Here is a 15,494-nt window from a genome sequence, read left to right as displayed (position 1 = left end):
AACGGGTTTTAAGCTTTTATTGAATCTTTTATACCTAGTCTCAAATAAATATAGTTTAAGCTAGGTATATAAATGTTATTATATTTTACTTAACAATTTCTACAATTATTAATATTTCAAATGTTTACGTACCTACAAACTAGCATATCATTAGAAGTCAAATCTTCTGTTTCTGTACTAAAATTATTTTCAATAATTTCAGTTTTTTCTGTATCTGTATACGTCGATTGTTTTCTAAAAAAAATTAAATATACCTAATAATTTTATTGCCATATATAAAAAAAACTACAGTGTAAAATTTTATAGCTATTTGTATTATAGAAAAAAACTTAAAAAACTTGAATTAAAATAATAGTATATTCTAAAAAGATTTAAAATATTTGTTGTTATTCAAAAAGTATAAGTCGTAGAAAATTGAAACTTTCACTAGTAATTGAGAAATTTAATAAGTTTAGTAAATATTATGTTTTAAAAACACGTGAAATAATTAGATACTTATACTACATTCAGTTTTTCCTCTTTTTGTGTTTTTTTTATACGTAACCGCTGAGATAGTTTACTTACCTGGGCTCTTTGTTTCTTTGGTGCCATTATATTTTTAACACCACAAAAATAAATAAGAAAATTGACTGACAGATATAACGCGTGTATACGATTAAAAAAAATGTCTCTGTTACTGAACAAACAAGTATATATGTTACTAGTTCAGTTAACTTACACGAAGTGAACAATTGGTGTTAAATATAAGAATAAACAATTATTGTACATGGGCTAAATTTAATATAGGCACAGACATAATATTGTAGAGTTTATAAATATCTAAATATCAAGCCACTTCCAAGAACTGAGTAATTAATTAAACTTTCATTTGCCTTTTATAAACTTTTTATTGTAGAAATATGGAATTCATAAACAAATAATACATATCGTTGTAATGATAACTAACTCTTTTATTCCAAAATAAAAGACTAAATATTACTGACATATTCAGTAACATTTTATGCATCATACAAAACGTAAAATAAAATAAATAATATGGGTATAGCCGTAAGCCTGTAACGGTTAACTAGCGAACTATATATTTCATATCTAAAACTTCCATGTAAATTATTTTATAATTTTGTTCATCATAATAAAAATTACTTTTTATTATAAAATAAAACTAATTACACACAATATATTTTTAATTTTTAAAATTTCTAAGTATATGTCATACTTCCGTGTAGCCAACATATTTATAACACATTTACAATATATGTAAATACATATTATTACAAGCTTTTCAAACTCATGTGCTGCCGATTTGGCTTTAATTAAAATATTAACAAGACTTGGCAGTGGCGTGCTCAGCTTTTTTGAAAGGGGGGGAGATATTCATTTTTGACTTGTCACAGACCCTACATTTTTTTTCATGTAGATAATATACCATAACAAAAAAATCCAAAAGAGATATATAACACCCTGATCCCCCACCATGAGCTGCCACTGAGACTTGGATATCTTTGAACTATAATCAGAAATAGAAAGTTTCAAAATTAAATAATTTCAAGTGCTAAGGATTATCTAACGCTTTATTAAATTTTGAAACATACAATTTTATTACTAAACGTGGGCTTCAAAAGGCGTGTTCAAACATTGCAATAGCAATACGAATTTTTTTTTATGTTTTCTTATAAGTGTTGAAATCTGTAAACGTAGTTTTAGCAGATTATAACTTGTAAAAAACTTTAAGCGTTAGACTATTATTTCAATAGAAAATCAAAAAGTCCAATCTTTAGATAACATTGACATATTATTAATTTTGCTCCGGCGAAGTATCAGTTAACTACTGCCCTGTAGGTAATAAGTATTTAAAAAAAACATAAGAATTTAGTATTGATGTATATAGTATATTATTATTTATTATAATATTCTGGAGTTTATGAATTATTAATTCCGGATCCACTTAGAATTGACTTTTGTGTAGTTCTTTTTAACACCTGTCTGTGTTTTGAAAGTTTCGCTTTTATTTGATTTTTCACTAAGTATGAACCTGATAAAAAGCCCAATTCAGTATTCACAGCCGCGCGTAATTTGACTTAGCTATAAAATGATTTACATTAAACAAATTTGAAATGTGTACCTCACATAAAATCAAATCCTTCAATACGGATTCAGGGGGGGGATTCTCATTCACGTTTTTATATTATTGTTTTTAATACTCAGAGTATCAAACAATAAAGGTGATGGTATTTAAATTTTGATTAAATAATTAGTAAATAATAAATAATACCTTATAGTTTGCTGTAATTGCCAACACCTATACTAACACTAACTTATCAGTTAGCAGCATGCTAAAAACTCTAAAATAACTTAACCTAATAAATTCTATCAATGACATAATTCTTATACTAAAGTGTGGTCAATTATGTCACAAATTATTGTAGAATTGATTGAAAAAAAATTAAATTATTTCTTTATTTTTAAATTATAACGTTAAATAGAAAGCCAAAAATTAAAATAACGTTTCGCCGTAGAAAAATATTCAACATTGAAATTGTATAACCATTAAATACCCGAAGACGTAAAAATAATATATATATATAAATATATATATTTTTTTAAATTAAAACTCTGGTATAAACAATATTTTTGGTTAAACCATTTATTACAACGATTAATTTTTTTAATATTGTGATTAATGTAACCTCTCCACATTTTTGGTTTCTGCTATTTCCCTAAAGTATTTATAAATTATATCCAACATGAGTACAAATCAAAAAATGTTCTACACCAAAATGTTTTATTTTGGTTTTCTCCGATTCCATTATACATCGAATTTATTGTAAACTTTCACTTTTATATTTCATTCTATTAATACATATCATTAAAACAATGAATTATTTATTAAAAAAATTATTATTTCTTATTTCCATTAACATTGGTGTTATATTTTATTTAAAAGAAAACCATTGTGTTCTATTGCATTTATTACTAATTTATTATTTAATATACCTAACTTGTCCACTTTTAGAACTTAAAGTATTTTGTTTATTCGCACAATTGTTCGTAAAATGATTAAAATATTTTTGATAGTAAAATGTAGTAACCTATTATGACTTTTAAAATCAAAATTGTATTTAGTTTATGTAAATAAATGTTTAAAAGTATTTATAACAGATCTAAATTTAATCTTATATTCACATCAATGAAAATAATAATCTAATAACATATACGTACACATACAAATTTACGCATTCACATAGTTACACTAACATATAAATACACACTTTTATATTTAAAGCAAATATAATGGATAGTCAATATTATGGGTATGTCACTATTTTAGTTGCTTCCACTTTTCAATTGGTGTACATAAATGTGAGTCACCTCTTTACCAATTTACTTAGTTGTTGATTTGCTTCCTCTGAAGATTTAATTTTAAGTATGTTACTCAGATGTATTTTTACGGCGGAATGTTTGGACGGTTAGGCTATTTAATTTTATATTTCAGAAATTATTTTAAAAATTAACGAATGTTTTAATATTTTTTTTTTGTGTGTTTAATATATTTAAATTGACTAATAAAATGTATAGATGAATGTAATGTGTATTATAAATGAATTCGTACTGAAGATTTTCGGTTAAATGCTTTTGCATTATTTGAAAATTCAAAATAGGTTGTTTATTAAACAACCGTATTATTTATAATTAATTGTAATGAAACCAAAAACAATTTATATAGGGCTTACAATTATTGTTTTACTACTAATGAACATTCTACCACCCCGGTTAATGGTTGAAGTTAGCTCTTTAATGTTTAAAAGTTGGTGTCATTTATCTTAGTGTTTTACAATGGTGAATGGTTGAATGAAAATAAGTAAAACAATTACCAATAAAACTTTGCATGCATTCTGAAGTAAGGTTTTTATATAGAAAAAAAAGACTTTTCGTCAAAAAATAAAAGATATCATTCGGTTTGTACTTTTCAGATGTTCACTCCATTATATTACATTATTGAATCAATAATATATCAAAATTATATTCTATGAATTATTTTTCAAAATTTTATGTATGTAGTCTAGTAAAAAGTTTTTATTGAAAAACTTTGTTTTTTCACTAGACAGTAATATATATTTTTTTTCTTCTATACATTTTTTCTCATTATTATTGAAGCCTATGAATAGGCGATTACATTTGGTTGATATAGCTAGTGGTAAAGTAGAAGATGAACGTACAATTTTCTTTTTGGTGTGATACAACTTGAATTATCAGGTAGGTAGTGTGTTGGTTGATAGACAAGTAATTAAATGGCTTGTGGGTGAACGCGGTGAGCTAGGATTTGATTGAATGTTTAGATTTTTAGGATTCAGAGAACATTGAAGTTTATCATTGTTACGGTGACGTGTAAATAATTAAATAATGATTTGACAAATCCAATCACGCGGGAAAAAAAATGAAATCAAACCTAAATATTAATTCTTGAATTAAGATTTTTACGTCGATTTTATTCAAAATAACTATTTTAATAAAAAGAAAAGTGACAGCTTATGGTGCAACGAAATCAAGAAAATACAAGAAGGAATAGTTTATAGTAGTTTTCATTACTAAAACGGAACGTACCGCGAAGGCCGTTAAAAAAAATGTTTTCGTAACGGTGAAGATCACCAAGAAGAGGCGCCTGACTACTGTGTCGTGTGAAACGGAAGAGATGGTGGTGAACCTGGCAACAAGGCGTTTGCGGTCGCTCCTATAATACAGTTTAATTGAATGTTTATGAATACGCGCGTTTGACGATGTTGATGGCGGCGTAGACGTAAGAATCACTGCAGAAAATGTGCGCGTGCGTTTACGTGTATTGCTATGCACGTATTGCGGAAAGCTGGCGAGGGATGCCAGAAGTGCCGCGGATTCGTGTACGAGCGAATATCTCGGGAATGCGGAGGAGCTTAATTAAAACTCCTGTGCAAACGCGCGCGCACCAAGCCGACAACAAAAACCGTGGACGCGGGCTAGGTAGTTTTAATGGGTTTAACGGTTCGATAATCTTGGCCGAACGGCTTTCGAAAAGTTTTCCGCACACACGCGCTCATCACACCCCCACCCCTTTATGGTTCATATCCCGTCGTTTTTTTTCATTTACTCTTCGCGCGCACATCATTGCTGTATCGTTTTGCATATCAATCGCCGTACGGTTATTTTACGGTTTTCGCGTGCAACGATCGTTTCGTACGCCTCTATCGGCTGACGTATCTTGAACGTACGTTAATACGAGCGAAGATCGCATTCGCGTCCTCTCAGCTTATTCTTGACGATTTTTCGTCGCGACCGAGAGTAATTTATGTCGCATCATTCGGTCGTACTGGGCATTTTGACTTGTGAACGGCGTAAACGAACTTACTGCGGCAATACAAATGCCCGCAAACGGCGTCTCCTCTTAATCCTTATTTCGAGGATTGTAAATACGGGGGATTTTTAACAACACGTTCGATCAGAACTCCGTCTTCGATTTTGCTAAATTTGGTCATCGGAGCATTCATTTTTGAAAGACACGATCAACGACGACCAGCGTCAGTTGAAAAACGAGTGTTCAAGACTGCAATAACTCAAAAAACTATTATTCAGATATCGACATCTCAGTTCAAGACAGCAATACCTCAAAAATATTCAAAATTGAGTTATCTACGTGATATTATTTGCAAAATTACGATGATTTTGATTCTATAACGCAATAACTTTTAGTTACATTATTTACCTCTAAAGGTCGTTTATAACATTCTAGAACCAGTAGTTTCATAATTTGAGTTATTGCAGTCATGAACTGAGGCGTCGATATCATAATATTCTTTTTAAACGACAAATTAATTGCGATGCGAACGCGATTTTACTGCCCTTTCGCAAAATTAGATCGTCAACCACGAGGAAAACCAACTATATTTGATTTACATTACATCCGTAGTCGCGCGATAATGATGCGCGATCGTAGATCTCGGTTAGCGTTCACGATCGTGCTAGGTAAAACCTAACTTTCGGTTTTAGTCCGACACCCCGTGCCCTGACGCACGACACCCAACCATGTCTGCCGTCAAATAACAATCGAAATTGATTTTCCGACGTGATTCCCAATCATAACGACAACGCCGCAGCCGGTGGTAGTGACGTCGCATCGGGTTAAGAGTACTTTTGTTTTATAATACTTAATTTTTAAAATTCCGTTAAAGGTTTGTTCCTATATTTAAGTTTAATGCGTACACAGTAAAACAGGGACAATTTTCAGAAACATGATTTTCAAACATTTCATATCCCTCTCTACCAAATGTCATGCAGGTTGGTATAAAAGTAACTGCTGCGCGGCTCCGATGACTGAACGTCATACGATCGGAAAGTTCGTTTTCTCCAAAATGAAGAAAATATAAAAACTATTATTGATATCGTCTGTATGAGTGGTTCATCGAGAATAAAATACGAGAACACTCACGTGCTTATAAATACAATATATATTTGTATACATATATCAAAGAACTAAAATCGTGATATCGTTTTACCTTGTTATTGGCGCTTTTTAAAGTTTTAGAAATAAAATAGTTTTTTGACATTGTTATAAAAATCGTGTAGGGGTAACAGCAGATTTAGATTTGAAACGCAACAAAAAAGATTTATGTCGCTGTATTTGATGTTTTCAATTCGAATAAACATCAAGTGAACGATTTTGTATGGTAAAACAATATGTGTTTATTTTTTAAGAAAGCCTTTGTAATCCGATGGAAAAATCTTCTGAGTTTTATAAAAACAATATTCCCCTATAATATCCTATGACATTTAGTGTGTAAAGTTGTTTGAACCCTAAAGTTTCCAATGTCGGAAATAACGGTAATACGTATATATGTACGTCATACGTTGACTGCAGTTTACGTATGACAAATAGCGCACTTTTCTGATGTTTTTTTTTTCTAAATCATGATCTTATTATTTCTAGTATTGCTCTAATTATTTTATCACTAATTATTTTTAAATTATTTTGATTAATTTTTTTTTCGTTGGATATAATTTGGGTTTCCCAATCATTTTATTCGTATAAAGAAATGTTTTATGTAATATTTGAAAAAAATTACTTTGAAAATCGAACTACAAGTGTATTGATGCACCGCCGTAGTAAAGTTTAAACAAATATTCAGTTAGAACCATTTCATTTAAGAATATTGAAGGTGCAATCGATTAATATAGTTTAAGTTTAGTAGTACCTACTTTTTAGACTTTTTTATTATTCTATGCCTTAATTAATAAACAGTAAATAAACAGTTCTTTTTTGTATATTTTGCATACGTAATGACTACTATTTATTTTTACTATTAATAATAATTTATTTATTGTGACTGATTTTTTTCCTACGCAATAATTATTTTTACATTTCATAATTTATAGGTAATTAATATATGATCTATATCATAACATTTATAGTCAATGAATCCTTTGGTAAAAAAATGTATGGTAATAATATGGCGTTCACCGTATTATAATATTAAAGCTGAGCACTAAATAATTAAAAAGTTACTTTTTAAGTAACTTTCTAACTTAACTAGTTTTCTTAATACATAATAACTTTCAAATTTAACGAGTTAAATTGACGTGTAAAATAATTCTAATCTATTTTGTTTCCGAAATTGCAAAAACTGTTACATAATCATGTCTATGTAGATAATAGGCCCATGGATATTTATTAGTATTTATAATAATGCATGCACGGTAACTACGAATTTTCCACGTATCATATATAGGTTATATAGATAGTATCCGAATTAAACCAAATTTAAACATGATGCCGACTTTCTGATGACAACTTTGAAATTTAATTTCTGTTAAAATTAAACAAATATTTTGAATAAAATATATTAAAATATTGACAGCATTGAATATTATTATATTTTATTCAATATTTATGTTGTCATTCTGTTAAATATTTTTTTATTTATTTAAGTACACAATTGGATAATTTGATCAAATTACTAGACTTTTAATTACATTTTTCGACCGTCTTGAATAATTTAAGATAGATAATTTATTATTTACATTAGAACAAAAGACTTTAAATTTTATTTTGATCTATAAAAACAATAACTTCTAACTTTTTCTCTAACTTCACTACCATTTTCAACAAACTAGCTTCTAATTTAGAAATCAAGACAATTTCAGAAACTGAGTTACATTCTAATGTAGTCAGTTTTAAAATTAAAACCAATTAACTTGAACTAGTTGAATAAAATGACCAACTTGCCCAGTTTTGATTATAATTCGAACGACGAATGAAACGTACAGAATGTAGTTTTTGGTAATTCGGTTGCGTAACACGAGTAATCGATTTCAGACAAAATCCAAATCTGATGATCTGTTAAAAACGTGATTCATTTTCGTTCGTACACAAAAAACCGAAACCCGTTTGAATTCTGGATGCTCATACAGTGACGTAAATAAATAAAACTACAGGGTAAAGAATATAACGAGGAGATAACGTGTGCGCGAAATAACATTATCGTTTTGTTTGACAATCGCGAGTATTGATATGTTACATCATCGTGATCAGTCCCTGCGAGAAGGCGAACGAAACCCAATTGATTTTCGCGTCAGCAAATACGATTTTCCATGCAAGCGGCTCGGAAACACGGAGTCTTAACAGGGCTCTCTGTTTGGGGTGAAAATCGGATCCGTTCCGGTTACGAATAGAAACACGAGAAGGCGAGCGTGTGTACAACCGTACAACGTACGACGGATGCTCGTAGTGGGCGACGGATATGCGTACGCGCGTGAAGGACGCGGTAAAATCCGATTTGTCTAAGCAGACGTGCAATGACGGGTCTTCGGGACGAGTGGATTTTTCTTTTAAAAAATCCGACACATCAAAAGGAAAAATACCGTTGCCGTTCTCACCCCGGCGCTCACACCGTGCCGATTTTGTGAATCGGAAAAAAATTGTTAGCGCACGGAATGTTCCGCGCCCGGGCTCGCGGACCTTTGATGTTTCCGCCCGGTACCTCCTCAAATCTTGCGCGACACGTAGTGCCGGTCCAATGCGATTCGAGTGCCACCGAGCCAAGCCGGTCGCCCTTTTGCGTTTTCGTGCTGCGTCCATCGCCGCGTTTGTGTCTACGCGCGAACGAATCATTTTATTTCCTATTCCGCTCTTGCGTGTCTTCTCTGTTGATAAAATCTCACGCGAACCCGTCTCTGTGTCACCCTTCAAGGACCACTACGGGGCATCGGCGGCCACATGGTGTGCATCCCTCCACGTCGCGATTGTTCGTTGCTTATTGCTGTGTCCATGCCGTGACCACGAGACAAATGTTCTCGCATGCACACGTGCGACACAACGTTTAAACGGACCGCGAGTGCATTATTCAAACGTTTTTCAGTGACCACGTACCAGGGCGAAGTGCTGCGATTGACCAAAGTCAGCAGGTCCGAGATGGGAGCTTACTTGTGCATCGGATCCAACGGGGTTCCGCCGTCCGTCAGCAAACGAATCACGGTCAGCGTTCACTGTAAGTACATCTTAAGTCAATTTTATTTTTTACGAATACCTAGTGCCTACAGTCATCATAGATATTGTGTTGAATAAGCTATGTCAATACGTATGGTTTCATGCAGAGTTGGGCGTTATTCGAATAAAATTTTATTTAGATGATTATTTAGATAACATTTTATTCGAATAAATTATATTCGAATGATTTTTTCACAATTATTCGAATAAATTATTATTCGACTAATTTTCAAACTCAATTATTCGAATAAATTATTATTCGAATGATTTTCAAACACAATTATCCGAATAAAAAATTATTTGAATAATTTTTGGAAAAATTTAAAAATATTGTATAATAAAAAACAAATATTGATTTATATAAGAAAGTAAAGAAATATATATATATATAATAATATTTGAATATGTGTAGAGCTCTATATATTTGAACTTATAAATATGAAATACAACATTGAACATACGTAGTTAGTACATAGTACGAAAATATTTGAGACTATATAATATAGTACAGAAACTGGACTAAACTAGATATAATAATAACATCTTCAACATTGATAATTAATTACTATAAAGGTAAATACTAAATACATGAACAAACTAGAAGAATTATAATCATTATTTCATAATACATATTTAGTAATTAGTACTAACTACTACTATAAATACTAAGATAGGATAACTATGTTTAAAAATTATTCAAATAATATTATGATCACAAATTATTCCAATAATATTGTTTCTAAATTAGTCGAATAATTTTTTATTCGAATAATTGTATTTGAAAATCAGTCGAATACATTTTTATTCGAATAATTGTATTTGAAAATTAGTCGAATAAATTTTTATTCGATGAATTGTAAAAAAATCAATCGAATAATTTTTTATTCGAATACATATTTATTCGAATAATTATCTAGATAAAATTTTGCCCAACTCTGGTTTCATGATAGTTATTCGATTGGTATTTCCAAATGATCTATTCATCATTCGAATATAGTATGATTAATATCTAAATTTTTAGTCGATATTATATTAAAATACAAATTAAGATTTTTAATATTTTGTATTATTATAAATGGATATATGTCCAACTAAAAAATATCTTTCATAATGATAAAATTTTACATCGATTGTTTATAAACTATAATTAGTTTTCATGGTTTAATTTGTATTATAAGTTAATGTTTTAGTGAACATTTTTAATAAGTCATACAAATTTAAAATACTTATATTTCATCGATGTTTTCTATTTAAAAACATAAATATAAAAAACTTACCTTTATTTGTAGAGTATTTTATACTTCATTTGTAACAAATTTGTATTTTATAATAAAATAAAATAATATTATGCGACGGTAAAAAAAAAAAATAAGATAAGTGATATATATTGCCCTATAGTTGTTTTTTATAAATCAGCTTTGAAAATATTTACTCAATTCTAGCTTGAAAAATTTCTTTTTTTTAAACTCGAAAACATTTAACATTTAACAAACCAACGTTTTTTATGTATATTTGTATATAATATTTCAATGAAATTCATAGGATAATACTATATTAATAATTACCGTTTATAAGTATTAAATCCATAATTATTTGTTAAAATAACAATTGAAGTGAATTTAAACTTTTATCTGAATAATGTAAATTTTCTGATTTTATAATATAATAATAATTAAAATAATTATTCAGTAAATTATATATATATATATATATATATATTAGTATTACAATAAATTACAATAAATAATCAATACATTTTAATATAATATAATTGGCAAATCGAATTCAATAGGTAAGTTAAAATTAATTTTATGCAAATAAAATTATGATAAACGACCATCAATTTAGTCGCTATTTGAAATATAGTTAATTACCAACACAACGGAAATATTCTTAATTCATTTAATTTCGTCTAAACAAATAATTAAAGACAATTACTAATTTTCTGTGGCACAGACGGAATATAATACTACATAGTTAATTAAAATGTTACCTAACTGTTATACAACATATATAACATGTGATTGCAGTATGTGTATAATTTTTTTTTTCATGAATAATGCCTAATTCCTTAATGTGTTATGCAATATCAATACGACGATACACAGTTATTGTTAATTGATTAACGAACTTGAATTGTTTTGTTCGTTTTAATGGATTTTTGTGGCGCTCACTCTCTCTCTCACTCTCTCTCTCGCTCTCTTTCTCTCTCTCTCTCTATCTATCTGTCTTTCTTAATCTTAGGATACTTTCTCAGAAGTCGTTTATTCTGAAGTGCATTTTGTATTTGGATCGTAACAGTCGTACACGCAACACTATAAATGCATAGTCTTGCCACAAAGGATATATGTAATTCGAAAATAGAGAGAGTAAGAGAGAGTGAGCGAGAGAGAGAATTGAGAGTTAGATTAAGAGGGAGAGATAGTGAGATGAAAAGAAAAACGAAACATTATATTTCAGTACATCTGTTTGGAATACGAGTTCATGTATACGTTCTCCAATGCACTTCCCGTCTAGTCCTGCGGGCGACGCGGGGACATTGAATTAATGACGTGGACCGGCTACCACTATATAACACCCATCGAGGCCCGCGTGTGTATAGGAACCGACCACACCCTCCTGGCAGTCGTAAGAATAAGAAGTAAGATGGCGTATGGTACAATTAGAAAGTTTATACGAGACCTCGTTAAGTAGACCCGTACCGTCGCATTGTTTAAAGTAGATCAAAATTAAAACGAATTCCCGTGAAAAGGCATTTATTTCATAGTCATAGACGACTTACAAGAAACTAGTAGTACAAACAAATTTCGATTTTCTTATACTTTTCACCCTAATTTGTTTCATTCTCTCTCTCTCTCTCTCTCTCTCTCTGCATTAATTTTATCCATTAATTTTTTTTCGTTACGGGTAATATCACATCATTTTGTAGTTCGGATTCCGTAATTTAAATCGTCAACAGCTCATGCTAAATATTTTTATCTGCATTATTATACTAGTAATAATTATTGTTCATAATATTTAAAATGTTCGACCGGTAACGTCAGCTCATAATCAACCCGCAACTATAAAGATCTCCTTACGGAATTTATCTCTACTTTAATTGACATTATCACGTGATATTTACAGAAACTTACAATTACCACACATAAATTAGCTGTGGACTATATTATTTAACAGAACTTGGTTCAAACGTAACGTACATACGATTGTGCAGTTATTTTATACCAAAGTTGGTGCGGTATTTACATTAAACTGTTTTTAATTTCAATCATCTGATTACATAATTACTCTTATTCTATAATAGGCATAACAATAATTCATCTTAATATTTCACATACGATGACAATGGAATCGTACTTTTTTATTTTTAATCAGTATCACAAGAAGTCAATAATAGTAGTCAACACTATGTTCAACTTGAAGAAATACATTTGAGATTCGTAAATCATTTGGACAGAAATGTATAAATACTTATTTCTTACAGAATATTAAAAATACACAACTAAATATTAAGAAAACTTCGTGTATATAAATATATATTTTAAAAAATAGAATAATTTTTCAGCGTGTTTCACGAAAAAGTTTTCTCGGGTTTCTGCGAATTTATTATCACAAAATGTACTGCAATTAATGAAATTACCAAAAAACTGACGTTTGCTTACCCTTGAACTTTTGACTGGTCGGCAGGTTGCTGTTCTATGCGTATTGTGCTTAACACTAGATAATTATTTTCTCCTGTCTACAGATACCAGTGCAAAAATATTTATTTTTTTTTTGGTTTACATTATAACAAAACAGTTGATAAGATCTAGAGGAACTTAATTTTTCAAATTTTATGTTTAAATATAATAACAACAAAATAATTTGCTTAAGACTTTTATAGTCTGTGCGCTATTTTCAGTCATTGTTTTTCTCGTTCTTATTTCCCCGTTGTTGTTGTTGCTGTTGTTTTATTATGCATGTACAATAATTAAATAAATGTACAATTTACTACGACTATTTAATTGAGGGAAATCCGACGATAAATAACATTAATATTTATCTAATCTATTCGTTGTTAATAACTTGGTTATATAAATGTCGTACAAGACACGTTACTCCACTACCATTATACAGTGGCGTAGTTAGACACTTTTTTTCTGGGTAGGCCCAATATTTTGATGTAAGGATTACCAATGAATATTTTTTATAAAATTAAAAAATATCAGAATACCGTATGTTATATATTTATTATAAGCATATTACATGGATTTATTTTATGTTTTAAAACTAATAGTATAAAATTAAATTAATAAAAAGATAAAGCTTTATTAAAATATTTTTAAATTGAAAATTCCAATTTTCTCTTTTTCATCGATGCAAACTTGTCAATTACCGCAGATGGATTTTCTATGAATTTTCCACTTTTTTCTCTCTCAATAGACAGCAAAATTAAATTAATTAGTCTGCTACTTGTCATCGTTGACCTAAGATATGTTTTTACTCTTTTTATCGTCGAGAAACTCCTTTCTGCTGAGGCACTAGATACTGGAACTACCAAAACATTTTCAATAATTTTTGTTAATTCTTAAAATTCAACTTTGTATTTTTTTACTTCTTGATATAATTCAAAAAGATCAGATACAGATAAAAATAAGGTTTTTCCCAGTTGACACTGGCATTTTAATTTGGTAATAAATTCATTTGATTGATAAAATGGAAATGTTTCAGCATAACGACAAATTATTTTACTGTCTAAAAATGTTGAAGAAGTATGATCTAATACTTCTAAAGTTGTATACATATCATAATTTGTATTAAAACGTCGGTTCATTCCGAAATATATTACGTCTAAGATATTAAAAAATATTATTTTTTGTTCTGTTTTCGTGTCATCAGATAAATAAGCCATTCTTTTACCAGTAGTAATAGTTACCTAATAATCGGCTAAAGTACTTGAATATTGTCGTGTTCTATTTGATGATGACAAATTATCCCTTGATGACGTAGGTATTTTAGAATTGTGAGCAATAACCAATGATTGTTCATATAGTTCAAAAAACTTCTCATCATTACGTAACTCTAATATTTGTTGATTTGTTGCATTAATTAATAATGTACAACGTTTTATATCAATAGTAGTTGACTGCAGGTTAATTGATAAGCAATTAATTATATTTAATATTTCGTTTAAGCACACAATTATTATGATAACTTCAAACTTAGCAAACTGTATGGCCAAACCTTTGCCTCTGCAGATTCTTGTTTTTTAGTACTATCTCTAAATGCATTAAGAACTTTTAAAATATCAATAAAATGATTTTTAAAAAAATTAATACCCATGTGTTTTGAAAACCACCTTGTTTCACAATGTTGTGGTACTTTATACTTGGTTTCTTGTAAAAAAGCATAATAGCGAATTGTAGATACTGATTGGAATACATAAATATCTTCTAATAAACCAAGTATTCCATATACTTTTTGAATATTTTTCGTTACATCAACTAGAACTAGGTTTAACCTATGAGTATGACTATGAATATACGGACACGGATTTTGTGCTTATTCTCTTATTTCTGTTTGAACACTAGAAAAAGCTCTGGACATTACTGACGCACCATCATATGATTGACTTACACATTTTGAAATATCCAAACCAACATTATTTAAAAAAAATATTGTGCCATCATACAGTGCTTGAGCATTTAATTTGTTCAATTCGACAAAACCTAAAAATCATTCTTCAATTTTTAAATTGTGCAAATATCAAATACAAATACTCATTTGTTCAGTTTTTGACTGATTTTCAGCCTTATCTAAAATTAAATTAAATATCTGGCTCCCAATATGAACTTAATTTACTATTAATTATAATACAAGCTTTGACGTAGCTTTTTTTATATCGTTTTGTATTTCAGGCCATTTGTATTTATTTGTATTTACTATTTTTAGTTAATAAATTAAAATTTGTTTTAAAATGTTCATTTTCGATGGAAAGTAATTA

The 15,494-nt window shown here is 29.3% G+C and overlaps 1 protein-coding gene across 1 annotated transcript in view; it reads left to right on the top strand.

Annotated features, from left to right (window-relative positions):
- LOC112685731 (lachesin-like) overlaps window positions 1-15,494 on the top strand; it is a 149,986-nt gene that overhangs the window by 93,023 nt on the left and 41,469 nt on the right. The window contains exon 6 of the mRNA XM_025557696.1: window positions 9,384-9,512. Coding sequence (XP_025413481.1) covers window positions 9,384-9,512 — 129 coding nt within the window. The remainder of the gene's footprint in view (window positions 1-9,383; window positions 9,513-15,494) is intronic.

Source organism: Sipha flava, unplaced genomic scaffold, assembly GCF_003268045.1.
Source record: "Sipha flava isolate LNK unplaced genomic scaffold, YSA_version1 289_pilon_pilon, whole genome shotgun sequence".
Classification (NCBI taxonomy): domain Eukaryota; kingdom Metazoa; phylum Arthropoda; class Insecta; order Hemiptera; family Aphididae; genus Sipha; species Sipha flava.
Note: the sequence above shows the minus strand (reverse complement) of the source record. Positions and strands in the feature narration are given on the sequence as shown.